At 49.2% G+C, this 14,602-nt stretch overlaps 1 protein-coding gene across 1 annotated transcript; it reads right to left on the bottom strand.

Moving 5' to 3' along the window:
• Positions 1 to 5,694: 5,694 nt before the first annotated feature.
• On the bottom strand, positions 5,695 to 11,776 carry FITM2 (fat storage inducing transmembrane protein 2). The gene is made up of 2 exons (XM_087749897.1): positions 11,580 to 11,776; positions 5,695 to 8,988 (listed from the first exon to the last, which is right to left on the bottom strand). Exons 1-2 carry the CDS (start codon positions 11,759 to 11,761, stop codon positions 8,346 to 8,348), a joined length of 825 nt encoding a protein of 274 aa, XP_087606023.1. The 5' UTR covers positions 11,762 to 11,776; the 3' UTR covers positions 5,695 to 8,345.
• Positions 11,777 to 14,602: the final 2,826 nt, after the last annotated feature.

Here is a 14,602-nt window from a genome sequence, read left to right as displayed (position 1 = left end):
AGAAGGAAAGGGGGATGGTGTAAGAGCTGCTCCTTCAAGCAAGGGGAAACTCTCTTTCTTATGTGAAAATAAAGGAAGGACTTTCCCGCCTGAGAACAGCAAACAGAAAACATTAATGCTTGTGAAAATATTTAACATCAGGTTACATTTGGTGGCGTTCCCTGCCGTCACCAAGATCAAAGCCAAGCACCCAGCCTGGATCCACAACGCAGGCGAGGACAGCGACCAAACCTCTCTGGTTCCTGAGAGATATATGGGATTAAAATAACATGGGATAATATGAGAAGAGTATTTTGAGATGGCCAGGGATAATATAAAATATGGTAATGTGGGATTAAAAACTAAATAACCAAGGAACCAGGAGATAATGGACAACCTAAGAGCTAACTACTGTAACTGCACACCTGCATAGCGGAGGGTAAGAGGGCAATTCCACATCTGCTCACGCCATCAGCGACGCTGCCATTACTACGCAAGTCTGTAGAAAAGCTCCTTCTGCCTCGGTGAGACGGAGGAAAGTCCCCAGCCCGCGAGCAGCAGCCTGCGCCCAGGCAGAAGCTCAAACCCACAGCTACGAATGGGAATGAAAGCATCTGCGTAAGCACGTTGTGAACAGGGACAGATTTCGTACCCCTGAAGCACTTCCTAAAGCATGGCCTCGGTGAGAAATCAGAGAGGTTTCAGACCAAGCCGTTTCTAATACTGAATCTAAGGTTTTAAGCAGTAGTGAAAAAAAAAACACTGGAACTTGTATTCTCAGATAAAGTGCACTCACGACAAACAATTTTCCTGTTTTTCCCCTCATGCTGATTTCCAAATGACATATTTACTACCATCGTCTTTTACCCTCCATTTTACAGGCTTTCCTCTGCGGGATTACACAGAGAGAAAACCGTCTGCTTTAAATGCCTCACAGTGAAAGAAAGAATACCACATATGCCATAAATAATTTAGATGCACAATTGCTTTGTCAGAACACAGATGCCTATCGCTGCGGCTGCGGACTGCAGTAACCCGCGTGCCGCAGGCCAAGGCTCTACCTGCAGGCAGCAGAGCCCGGTGCCAAAGCAGATGCTTTCTATTTCCATGCAACTTTGATGCTGAAGAGCATCGACGAGCAAAGCGCCAACCCCCACCCACTCCTCGGGAGCTCACGCTAGTTTTATCCTCCTTTTTTGTCTTTCTCCGCAGCACCGTGATCTACTTTCCGCTCTTTTTTTCTTCCCCCCTCTCTCCTGCCCTACCCCCTTCCTCCCTCCTGGGCTCCCCCGACTTCACCCTCCTGCTGCAGGCAGCCAGGGACACCCCACCGTTTCCAGAGACGTTTCTGCTGCCAGGAGCCCCGGGGCCGTGAAACTCCGCATCAGTGGACACAGCACCTCCCAGTTCCACCTTCTGAGAAAGAACTGCTAAGAAACGAAGGAGATAGTGTCGCTAAAAAGCTCGTAACAGCACAGACCGATGACAGCTTAAAAAAGCCTTTAAGGCTTTAAAAAACAGCTTTAAAGCCTTTCTTTAAAAATAACACTCTCCAACCCCCTACTTTCCTTGCCTCCTGTCTCAGCCCTTCCCTAGCAGCACCTCATCTCTCCCGCGACCTAAATCCTTTTTAGCTCCAGGAGAGTTATCCAAATAAAGCTACTTCGCAATCAGAACAGAGTGTAACCAGGTTTGAGGGCGCTTTCTAATGCTGCAGGCACGTCTTGACTTAGAACTAAGTATTCTGCATAGTTAAGCGCTGATTTGCACATGCTCCTTACATCGCAAGGTCATGTCACTCCGCTGCAAGCCTCCTGGAACGCTCTTCTATTTTTGCTTACCAAAAGCAATTTCTTTCCATTCCATGCCCTCGGAGCCAAGCACTACAGACAGCAACGGGGAGGATTCTTGGCCACAAGCAAAAAAACAAAAACCAAACCAACCAACCAACCAAATCCCCAGCAAACAAAATAAACCAAAAAGCACCCTGGCATCGTTTTCCCTGCCTCTCAACTTCAAAATCGTGACAATCAACAGAAAAAAAATAATAATACATTCTTAAAAACCTCAAACCTCTATCATGCCTATTCTTCTAAAAACCAAACCAGTTAGGTCAGGCTATGGCAAAGCTGGAGCAACAGTGCACGGGGCTGGGAAGAGCTGTGGTCTAGAATGATGCTGTCAAGGACATATTAAATCCGTGCTCACTTCCATCATCCGCAAAACACGGAGGGCAGCCCCCGAGTGCCCGAATCAGCACAATCCTGCTGGGTTTGGGTGCAACAATTCACACATTTGGATAGAAACATAGAATCATAGAATCCTTTAGGTTGGAAAGGACCTTTTAAGATCATCAAGTCCAACCGTTAACTCAGCACTGCCAAGCCCACCACTAAACCATGTCCCCAAGCACCACATCTGCCCAGCTTTTAAATCCCTCCAGGGATGGGGACTCAGCCCCTGCCCTGGGCAGCCTGGGCCAGGGCCTGACAGCCCTTTCCGGGAAGAAGTTTTCCCTAATACCCAACCCAAACCTGCCCTGGCGCAGCTTGAGGCCGTTCCCTCTCGTCCCATCGCTTGTTCCTGGGGAGAAGAGACCGACCCCCCCCGGCTCCAGCCTCCTTTCAGGCAGTTGCAGAGAGTGATGAGGGCTCCCCTCAGCCTCCTCTTCTCCAGGCTGAGCACCCCCAGCCGCTCCTCCCCAGCCTTGGGCTCTAGAATATAGGGCTATATAAGGCTAACAGGCTTTGAGGGCTTAGTATCATCTTTATTTTCAATTAATTTTGCACAGCTGTCTCCATCACAGTCAATTATTTTGAGCCACAACCTATTTAGCTGATTGTTCTCCAGCACCGAGCCATGACATTAAGCCTGTCACTGCTACGGTCACGCCGCATGTAACCTCTTGGCACTGCTCTTCTCCCCGGTCCCCACAGATCCAGGGAAGAGGTGTCAGAAGAGAGCTGACATTTACGTTGAGGATATGCCTATTTATTGCTCTGACATCAACCACGCTTCCCACAGATTAAATACATTAAATTGCATGACTGAGGGAACACATGACCTCAAACTGCAAATCGAGCCTAGACTGGACGTGGAAAAAGGCTTCAGAGAGATGAGACGAAAAATAATCATCATTTGCATTTACTTTTGTTCCACGCTTGTCTTTCCCCAGCCCTCCACCGCTAGAGAGATCCAGAGTCCGACTGCAGATCTCCTGCCACTGGATACGCTGTCAGGAACAGCTCGATTGAGAAAGGGCATTTTTCCGACTACTTCTTTCCCTCGACACTCAGCTCTCCTGAAACCCTGCTAAAGCTCTTCCCCTACTGATTTTCTGTGCCATATTGGAGTGCCAAAGCTTTGTGGAGAAGTTGTTTAGCTTGTTACGAGGCACGTGGCACTGCTTCTGTTTTGTGATGGCCAGAGGGCAGTTTAAAAAAGAAAAAAAAAAGTCTTTCGGACTAAACGTTACTATGTAATTGCCTGAAATTTCAGGGACCGCACTCAATCCTGACTGTCATTTCCATTTCTGCTCTCCCAACTTGGAAACTCTGTGTTCTCATCGTATACTTTGCTTAAGCCCTAAGGTACCCTTCCCACATCCAAATTAACGCACGATTTCCTACTAAACACCCGGGTGAAACTACTTTTTACAGGAGCAGCAGTGCTCGCGCCCTGAGAAGAGGACAAAGCCCTCTCACGTTACCTTCTCCTTCCGTCCATGGTTCGAGCGCATCAGGCATAGTTCTGCTTCAATAAATTGTGTCCTTTTCTCCAGGTGAACCCCACCACAGTGACGGATCCTTTACCAACGGTCAATTCCGAGTTCAGGGTCACAACAGCCTTTTTTGCTAGGATTAATTCCTTTCATCTTAAGCTTTGGCAAAATACTTAAAAGAGGGGAAGGCAAAATACAGAAAAAGCACGCATCTAGCAGAGGTAAAGAGCATTTATTACCACTCTGCGTTCCAGGAAGAGAGAAGAAGCCATGAAAAGAAATAATCCCAGGGAACAGGTTTCTGAGCGAACGGAGATAAACACAGGGTGACCAAAGGGAAAGAGCTGGAAAAGGCCGATGTCAGAGAGCTGCAGGGGTCTGCTTTAAGCTATGGTGAAAAAACCAGATATTAGTTCACTAAGGAAAGTGACTTGTGTTCACAACTAAAGCCCGATTTTCCAAAACATCGAATATATCACAGCAGCCCCTCCAGTTTTTGCCATTAAAGTGCACCACAGGGCACCACTGGGCGTTTCCCACTTTGTCACGAATTGCCACGCGTCAAACACAAGAACGGGATTCTTTTTTTGCAGCCGCTCCACGACCCAAGTTTCAGCACACGCAAACAAACCGGCAAACCCAGAACGCCATTTAGCTCCAGCGGAACACGTCGGCTCTGAACCAAGACTTTGAGGAAGAATCAAACCCCGGGTTCAGATATGTTTAAAGTCTGAAACGGTCAGATGGCTCTTAGGAAAGATCTCAACTTTCCTGTTTGCCTGATCTTGCCTCCAGTGATGCAAACACCTGAAAGAGTCCCAGGTGAGGGAAGAGTGAACTGAACGCTAATCCGGTTCCTCTTCCCGCCGTGCCGTAGCTGAGCCTCCCTTTCTCGCCGGCCCCAGCCGAGGAAAATGCTGAAGACGCCATGCCCAAGAACCGCCCCGGCCACGCCGGTCAGGCCAAACGCTGCTTCTGTCAAAGTGCCGCGATACAGAGCCCGCAAAGTCGGCCAGACAGACACAGGCAATGAAAAATTAGCAAACGTACGGCGAAATAAGTAATGTGCTAGGAAGATGCTGGAGATAAAAATTCCCTAAATAATTCTACAGACACCGACAGACAGTTCTGCAGGAACAAGAGGAATACTTTAATGCAGAAAAGCAAAAAAAAAAGGAAAAAGACCAAGTGTTTCTTGTGAATACAGTTGCCATCTGTTGGAATTCACTACAAACTACGAAAATTTACCTTTAAAATGTTACACTTTTTAAAAAACCTTGAAACAAATTAATAATCCCTGGTGATTTGTGCCTTTGGCACAGGACATCAAATCCAGCTGCTCACAGCACTGTTTCTCTTTGGCGGCAAATTTGTCCTAGAGAGGCCGCATTTTTATTTTAATGATGAAAGCGTACTTGGGAGAGGGAAGGACATCAGATAAAGGTGATGGCAAATACGTGAACAGAAAATTTGCCACCTTCAGTTTCCAGTTAAGTGCAAGGAAGCACAGACTTAATAGAGTCAAAAAGCGCAAAGCAAAGGTCTGGAGCACGAGGGAGCCCTCTAAGCCAACGGCTGGCTCGTGGTCTCCGGGTGCCGAGAAAGGAACGTACGCCAGGATTTCCAAACTCATAACCAGCGTTACAGCCCACGGGAGTTTCCCCATATGTTTCAATGGATTCGGCTTTCACCTTGCCTCAATGAGCAACCTTGTCCGTATCTACAAAATCCGCCTGGTGGAACAGGCGCATGTTAGGAAACTTGATTTTGTCAGGCACGGCTTGTTTTGTTTTGTTTCTTTTTATACCTTGTACTTTTGAGAACCTGTGCTCTGTTAACCCATTCAAACACTGCAGAATTATCAACGTCAGTTTGATCACGCACCTCAGTAGCCACAAAAATACCGGGAGGCCGAATCATTCGGGGAAGCAAAGAGCAGCAGCAATATCTTCACGGACATCAGAAACAGATTCCCAAAGACACAAACACCGATAAAGTTTACAACTGGTTTTCTTTCATTGTTTAAATAAAAGTTTTGAGAATAACCATATCCCACATTAATTCCATAATAAAAAGTTTGTATGACACTGGTTAGAACTGGACAGAAATATCCATAGAGCGATGGCACAAAACATTTGTGAAACGGGACATAATTTCAGCAAGTCAGTCGGTTTAAATAAATAGCGTTTTCTGTTCTGAGGCTTTGTCTGTATAGCAAAGGTACATAAAGATAACGTAAAATAGAAACTTAAATTCAATGAAATTAATCAGAAAACCTTCTGGGTATATAATCCTTTTTCCTGGTGAAAGTGGCTTGCGGTCTAGCTTAACTCTATCAGGAGCGGGCTTCCATTACATCAAAAGAACGTCTGCAAATGAATTTGCATTGTTTAAACAAATTTAGTTAAACCCAATATGAGTTAATCAGTGCAAATTTTCCCAAGAGTCGGCTTAAAAGGAAATTTAATGCAAAAACAAAAGGAGGAACTTCAGAAAATATATAACCTCCTGAAGCAGCTTCTTTCTGAGAGGCGGTTTGTACTTTCTAAGGACGCACAGCTCCCACTTGCCACGGAACTGAGTGGACACGCAGGTGAATTCAGCTCTCCTCAGAGGCAGACGGTAAGCGTGCAGTTAACACCGTTGTCTTTATTGCAAATGCTACTGCTCTCTTGCTGGAAGAGAGCTGTTGAGATGGCAAGAAGAAATGTGCCAAGATTAGAATACAGTGCATCATACCCTATATTCAGCAAAATAATCGCCTTGGAGTCAAATGCTACAGACAGATCAAGTCCGCGCTCTCTCTTGGCACTGGTGAGGCCGCCCCTCGAATCCTGTGCTCAGCGCTGGGCCCCGCACCCCAAGGCGGCCATGGAGGGGCTGGAGCGTGGCCAGAGCAGGGCAGCGAGGCTGGGGCAGGGGCTGGAGCCCAAGGCTGGGGAGGAGCGGCTGGGGGAGCTGGGGGGGCTCAGCCTGGAGAGGAGGAGGCTGAGGGGAGCCCTCATCGCTCTCTGCGACTGCCTGAAAGGAGGCTGGAGCCAGGGGGGGTCGGTCTCTTCTCCCCAGGAACAAGCGATGGGACGAGAGGGAACGGCCTCAAGCTGCGCCAGGGCAGGTTTGGGTTGGGTGTTAGGGAAAACTTCTTCCCGGAAAGGGCTGTCAGGCCCTGGCCCAGGCTGCCCAGGGCAGGGGCTGAGTCCCCATCCCTGGAGGGATTTAAAAGCCGGGGAGATGTGGTGCTTGGGGACATGGTTTAGTGGTGGCCTTGGCAGTGCTGGGTTAACGGTTGGACTTGACGATCTTAAAGGTCTTTTCCAACCTAAACAATTCTACAATTCGCAGACACTACCTACAGCCTTGCCCACAGACCTTTTTGGCTGTCTTGCTCATCACTACAACTGTCAACCAAATTTTGTGCAACTGTGTCATGAATAAGCCTTTATGAAATCATAAAAAACTTTTCAAGATAAAAACTATGCTAAATGCCTGACTGATATGGTGAGTAAACCCATCCCACCTCACACCTATTCATTACATAACAGTAGTGTTTCAGTAAGTAGTGGGTTTCCAGCCACATCAAAAGTGGCCACAGCTTTATGTGCAATCAAAATTAAGCAGCTTACTGATATTGCTGGTTAAGCAAGAGTAAATATTGCTTCAAGCGCACTGCTTTGCCGCTCTTAGGATAAACAATGTGTTCCATTCATTACCAAGCAGACTAGTCAGGAAAGAGCAGGTTAAGCTAACTTGTTCATAACACCAGAATTTCAGTGTTCTTCTAGAAGAGACATACCACGAAGTACTCATTGTTGCAAAGCGTGCAACTCACGAGATTTTAAAAAAAATTAAAACCCCAATTCTCATATTGGACTTTTTAGCAAAATTGGAAGGAGTTTCATTTTTTCTGTCAAGAATAAAATGACAAAGTATTGTTACAGATACTTCACCTAAGGAGAAAGTTAAGGCTTGTTTTTCAGGCGTTTCCTTTTCAAAGGCAGGCATGAATTTAAAGTCACGGTCTGCTTAAGACATTACATCTCAGATTTACTCTCTGTGTTGCAAAAGGTGCAGACAGCTAAGAAGCATTTGTGGCAAGTTAGTGTATTTAAGACTTGGTAACATGAGATGTTCTAGTTTCACAACAGAGCTATACGCTGCTCTAACGAGTATTGGTATTTCTGCAACACTTAGCAGCGCTGTCATTATTAGAGCTTTCCTGTAAGGCAATACAAATAGGAGTATTAAAAAAAAAGTAGGAGGTTTGGATCATCCACAATATTTTGATATAAATAAATCAAAAAGAAAGAGGGAGAATTAATCTGAGATCAGTCACGCTCTTAAAGAGCAAAGGCCTCTGTCAGCCTTGGATCTGCTCCTCTGTTTATTAGTAAGAGAAACAGATCCATCTTCTGATTCCTTTGCCGAGAATGCCAGTCAGCAGCTCCTAAAGAAGAGCAGACCTCTTCCAATACCATTTTTTTTTCTCCCAAGGAAGAAGCTCATTACCACCTGCCAGCCATCGGCTAGTACAGATTTGGTTTCCTCCAGCCCATCACCTTGTTCCTTACGCTGGAAATACAGCAACCGTTCCTACATTCAACTCCTCCATTACTGAAAGCAAAATCCAAAAATTTTAAAGCTTATTTTATCTGCTATAGCTGTATTTCTTTGAACTCAAAGGTATACTTGGAAGAGGTAGTCCAGGAGAAAAGGGTTTCAAGTACCAAAATCGGTATGTCCCGTACCAAGCTGACAGACCTATCAGCACACCGAGAACCTTTTGACTGAAGTCATGGAAATACACGGCGGTACAGAGAAACATGAACACCCAGATCATGGCGAGAAAACACAAGGAAACAAACAGGCCGTTGATCACAACGCGCAGCTTAGAGTTCTGGTCTATGGACAAGCCTTCCAGCACAGCCACTTCCTCCACAATCATCAGAGCACAGTACGAGAGCAGAAAACAGTGCCCTGAGATATCAAAGCCATTCCAGATGCCGTTGTTCTGGTGGCACTCCTGCTTGGTGGCATACGGCCGGCGAGGCTCGCTGAGTTTACCCGAGGTAGAGCACACGCCGGTGAGATTCTCGATATACATGAAGAGTCCGGTGCAGACGTACCAGACGGCGGTGCCCACTAGCAGCGCACTGAGACGCCGCAGCACGGTCAAAATGCTCTTCGTGGGACCGTAGAGGAACTTGCTCTCGGCAAACTGGTAGGTGGTGACCGCGATGAAGGGCAGCAGAAGCCAGAACGTCCATGCCCAAGCCACCTTCACAAAATACCTGCCAGAGAGAAGCCAAAAGAGAAACATGCATGTGTGAAACTTCACAGGAGTAAGCGGCGGTGCTTGAAGAAGCAGGTTTTCAAGGTCAGTGTTCAGAACCATCTAAATTAGACACTTGTGCCCCCCCCTCAAAGCAAAGCATAGCTAAAATCTTAACCCTCTCTCCACCTATCTCTCTGAATACTTCCTCACCCAGGGACTTCAACGGTCTCCCTTGGACCTAGAGCCCTCGTTCAGACTTGCAGTTCAGTTTCGCAATCGCTTTTACCCTACAAACCCGCCCAACTCTGCCCTACTCAAAATGCAGCTGCAAAGGACGTATTTTTAGCCTGCCACCCTGACCACAGTAACCCCTTCTCTGACTCTCTTTCTCCATCTCAGTTATCTTTGTTTTCAAAGCCCTGCACAACCTCAGCCTCTCAATACTGAACAGGACAGCCAGAAGGGCTGACTCTTTTCCCTAGTCAGCCCATGAAGCTTTTCCTCCATCATCACCTTATAAAATAAACGAAGCAGCGCAATGTGTTTGTTCCTTTGCTGTCCCTCCACCTGGTGAGAGCTTTCCTTTGGCATACACAAATTCTCCCAATTCACTCTCTGCCTTGAAAATTTTTGCTGTGATGCCTACAGAATCTTGAAAACCAGCTGATGATGTGCCGATATCCTGTTTAGCAGGAAACAGTATTGCGTAACTAGTCCTCTTTTCAAATCTTAAAGTGAATTTACTAACGAGTTAAGGAGACCATAGTCTACGATCTTCTTTCTCCCATCAGCACCTTCCAATGCAGCTTGCTTCCTATCAGCCCCCGCGTTACCCTCATTCCGGTTTGAAAAACAGAGCCAGCAGAATTCTGGTCAGTGGCCGAGCTACAGCTAAACACAGTCAGCATTTAATCAGCACCTCAGCATCAAAGACAAAACCAAGCAGGAACAGAGTTCTGCATCTTCATTAAGACCCCAACAAAAACTGTCAGGGCCTTGCCCAGGGTTTTGGGAGCACCTCCTCTTCTCTTAATTTTATAGTAGGAGTGGCATTTGTGAGGCAACTACAGCTGCTACCATGGAATAGTAATTGAAAATAAAATGCTTATTTTATTGAGACACTTAAAAGCAAAAAAAGGCTGTTAACATAATTGCTGCCAGCAAAACAGCAGGCAAGTAATTTGTGGGGAAAAAAATTGCCTCAGGAACTGTCAGTACAGATAACCCTCTTCTATTTAAAAAGGGAGAACTGGACTGTAGTATGGTTTTACTGTAAAATCAATTTCACTCTCTTAAGTCTTCCTGCCAATCCTTCTTTTCAATCACACTACGAGCAGCTCCTCTCCCACATGTCACCAAACGACAAATTCGAATCAATAAAGTACAAAATTCCCTGAGTCACAGGGGAAAACAGCAATTTTACCTTCACCTTCTGATCTGTAGCAGGGAAAGCACAGGTGCACTGGCTCAGCTCATCGCCTTCCTCATGCCCTTCAAAATGTTCAAACGTAGTTTTAAAGAATGACTAAGCCAGTGAAATCATTGCCTAAGCACTAGAAAAGGACAGCAGTAACTCTGCTTTTACAAAAGAGGCTAAAAGGCTTCCTTTCTTCAGCTTGTTTTGAGATCAGTTCAGTAACTAGCGGTTTACTCAAATATGAGGAATTATCTGAGAGCTAAAGAAGGAAATAAATTCCTTCTTTTCCTCTTCCAATAAAAACTGAGCAAGAATTCATAGAATTGGAGTCACAGAATTCATAGAATCGTTTTGGTTGGAAAAGACCTTTAAGATCACTACATCCAACTGCTAACCCAGCACTGCCAAGGCCACCACTAAACCATGTCCCCAAGCACCACATCTCCCCGGCTTTTAAATCCCTCCAGGGATGGGGACTCAGCCCCTGCCCTGGGCAGCCTGGGCCAGGGCCTGACAGCCCTTTCCGGGAAGAAGTTTTCCCTAACACCCAACCCAAACCTGCCCTCCTGCTTGAGGCCGTTCCCTCTCGTCCCATTGCTTGTTCCTGGGGAGAAGAGACCGACCCCCCCGGCTCCAGCCTCCTTTCAGGCAGTCGCAGAGAGCGATGAGGGCTCCCCTCAGCCTCCTCCTCTCCAGGCTGAGCCCCCCCAGCTCCCCCAGCCGCTCCTCCCCAGCCTTGGGCTCCAGCCCCTGCCCCAGCCTCGCTGCCCTGCTCTGGCCACGCTCCAGCCCCTCCATGGCCGCCTTGGGGTGAGGGGCCCAGCGCTGAGCACAGCACTCGAGGGGCGGCCTCACCAGTGCCCAGCGCAGGGGGACGATCCCTGCCCTGCTGGCCACACTGCTCCTGATACAAGCCTGGACGCCGTCGGCCTTCGAGGCCACCTGGGCACCCTGCCAGCTGTCGACCAGCACCCCCAGCTCCTTCCAAGAAACTCCCGCTGTTCCGAAGCCTGGCAGCCCTGCAGCCCTCAGCGGCGCTCAGCCCAGGAAATCTAACGCAAACCATCGCTTCACCCCCCGCCCCAGCTCCCCGCCGCGGGCCCAGCCGGCCCCTCAGCCCCCCAGCGGGTGCCCGCCGCCCCCCTCCCCGCGCTGCCGCGGCCGCCCCGGCGCCCCTCGCCTCTCCTCACACGTTGAGCGGGTTCCGCTTGTTCCGCATGGGCGTCTCGGGCACCAGGTCACCGTCCTTAAGGGCGGACCCGAGGAGGACGATGGCGAGCAGCAGCCAGGGCAGCCGGCGCCGCACCTGCCCGGCGGCCAGCCCGGCCCGCAGCCAGCGCCCGCCCCGCTCCAGCCGCTCCGCCGCCGCCATCGCCGCCGCCGCCGCCGCCGCCGCCCCGCCCCTCCCGGCCGCCGTACCGCGTCACGCGCCGGGCGCCCGCCCCGCTCGGGCGCCCCCTAGCGGTGCCCGCCAGGCTGGGACGCGGGGGGGGTGCGCATGCGCGCGGGCGGGAGGGCGCCCCCTGCAGGGCGCGGCGCGGCCGCGCGGGGGGGGTATGGGGTCCATGGGGGGGGTATAGGGACCATAGGGCCAGTATGGGGTCCATGGGGGGGGGTATGGGGCCCATGGCGGGGTATAGGGTCCATGGGGAGGGGTATGGGGTCCATAGGCGGGGTCCGGGGTCCGGGGGGGGTATGGGATCCATAGGGGGGGGGTATGGGGTCCATAGGGGAGGGCATGGGGTCCATAGTGGGGGGTATGGGGTCGATGGGGGGCGGTATGGGGTCCATAGGGGGGGTATGGGGTCCATGGGGGGGGATATGGGGTCCATAGTGGGGTGCGCACCCAGGCCTTGCTGCCTCCCTGCGGCAGGGGAACGGCGCCCGCACCCCGGCACGTCACCTTCCCGCTCCCACCTGTCAAAACGATGATGGAGGTGATGTTCTCCATCCACCACCGGATGGGCAGGCTGCTTCCAGACCGGAGAATCGCAAGAGACGCCCGAAGGGGCTCGTGGGCTATGGTATCTATACCATAGCATCACAGAATCATCGACTCGTTTAGGTTGGAAAAGACCTTTAAGATTACTACATCCAACCGCTAACCCAGCACTGCCAAGGCCACCACTAAACCATGTCCCCAGGCACCACATCTCCCCGGCTTTTAAATCCCTCCAGGGATGGGGACTCAGCCCCTGCCCTGGGCAGCCTGGGCCAGGGCCTGGCAGCCCTTTCCATGAAGAAGTTTTCCCAATACCCAACCCAAACCTGCCCTGGCACAGCTTGAGGCCGTTCCCTCTCGTCCTACAAATGACCATCCGCTACTTCTACAGTAAAGCGCCAGCTCCTCCGAAAGAGAGTGCATTACCATAGCATTCAAAGAGAAAATTTGAGAATATCCTCACTCAGTAGAATTATTTTACTTTTTTCCTGGGGCTTAAGAGAGAGGGAGAAAGTATTTCTGGGGCTCTTATGGCTCCCACGCCTTTTCACTGTCCGTGTTTACAGCTGAAAGTGGTCCGAGCGCTGGCCGTCACTGCGCTATTTGAGACCTATTTCATCTATTGAACTCCTGCCGCTGTCACTTCAACTTAGTTTCCAAAAAATAAAAAAAGCATCAGCAAGCAGAGAAATGGCTAAAGGAACAAAGAGCCTTTATTCATCCCAATGGCCTCAGTACTAAAAATGTGAGAGGGGGAAGAAAAGCAGACCCTATCTGGGGCAGGATGGGAAAGTATTTCTTGCCAGAGCGCGCTTCAAAGCCTGTTTGCAGTCATCGTCAGCAAATCTATGACAACATCTGGGCTGAAAGAGCAGAAGGAGACATCAAAGCAGCCCCCGTAGATATGGAGAGTTTCAGCTATGGAGGTTATCCAGGATAAATGGCATTTGGCAATTTATTAGATGTTGTTTTTAATAAGACTGCCCCTGCCGTGTCTAGCACTTCCAGCCACAGCATTGTACCCCTGAATTAGAAAAGACAGACAGCTGCGTTCACTCAAACGAGGGAGGATGAGAGAGGCTGGGGGCAGGTTTTACAGAGTCCAGCATTGTCTGCCTAAATCCCCCTCTGCCTTTGAAACCTTGCCTCCTTCGCTTCCCAGGTTTGGGTCTCTGATCTCCAGACTGTTTGCAATGCCGGCGAGCTGGAGGTGGCGAGCTGCTCGGCTGGTTGCTAATGAAGCATGCTGTGGAGTCTACCACACGGCAGGAGGGTTTCATAAGCTTGGCACCCGTTCCAGCTGAATGGAGTTGATGGCATGGGCTGGAAATGTGTCTGTCTTCAGCCCAATTTGAAATGTCTGGGGATTATCTCTGTAAATCGCAGATTCTCGCAAGCGCAGTGAGCAAAGCTCAGCTGGGTCCAGGTGTCCTGCAGACTTAGAGCAAATCTCTACTTTCGGGCCATGTATTTGCTGCCATGTGCCCCAGCCAAGGCCAATAGTCCTTCTCAGGAGCCGATCGCCGGTCCTCTGTAAAGAATCAGAGAAGCAGAATTTAGGTCTTTTAAAACTGCAGAAAAAGCTTTTCTTCATAAACAGGGAATAAGGTTTGTTCCAGAGGCATTGCAGAAGGTTCCCAAAGAGCTCTCACAGACACCTGGTCGAGCTGCAACAGGTATAAACCATACTAAACTGAATTAATTTGTCAGGTAGAGCAGATGTGGCTGTCCTTCCCTTTCTTCACATCTTTTTCCTTAACCTCACCAAATCACTGCCTGATTCAAGCTGAAATCTTCCAGACTATGTGATTAAAAAAATTGGGGGTTTTCCCCCCAACACACACCGGTTTAATTTGAACCAAGGCCCCCAGCAAACTGTGTCACTTTCACTGAGAAATCACATTTTGCCTCTAAAGTACAGAGGAACAGATTGATGAGGGGCCATAGAACCACTTTCAGAGCTGAAGAGCAGTTGGTAAGCCTTGTCCTGGCATGCCCGATCACCCAGAGCTTAGGGCACTTATTTGGACAGGCGATGTGGAGATCCCAGCTGCCTGAGCAGAGATTTGAAGTAAGATCCAACATGCCTGGGAAGAGCATCCCTACTCCTGAGCTGCGGCAGGTTTGGGGGAAATCTTTCCTGGTCATAGAGTTCATGTTGTATCAGGTATCTCACTATTCACTGGAGCAAGAACAATGACACTTTGAGTTGTTGATTATTTTAAATAATTAAGGTGCTTAGAAAATTAATTTGTCTCATTTTGGTGGTTC

The sequence above is a fragment of the Nipponia nippon genome, unplaced genomic scaffold (genome assembly GCF_047370975.1).
Source record: "Nipponia nippon isolate SJK-2023a ecotype South Korea unplaced genomic scaffold, ASM4737097v1 scaffold_13, whole genome shotgun sequence".
Taxonomy (NCBI): Eukaryota; Metazoa; Chordata; class Aves; order Pelecaniformes; family Threskiornithidae; genus Nipponia; species Nipponia nippon.
Note: the sequence above shows the minus strand (reverse complement) of the source record. Positions and strands in the feature narration are given on the sequence as shown.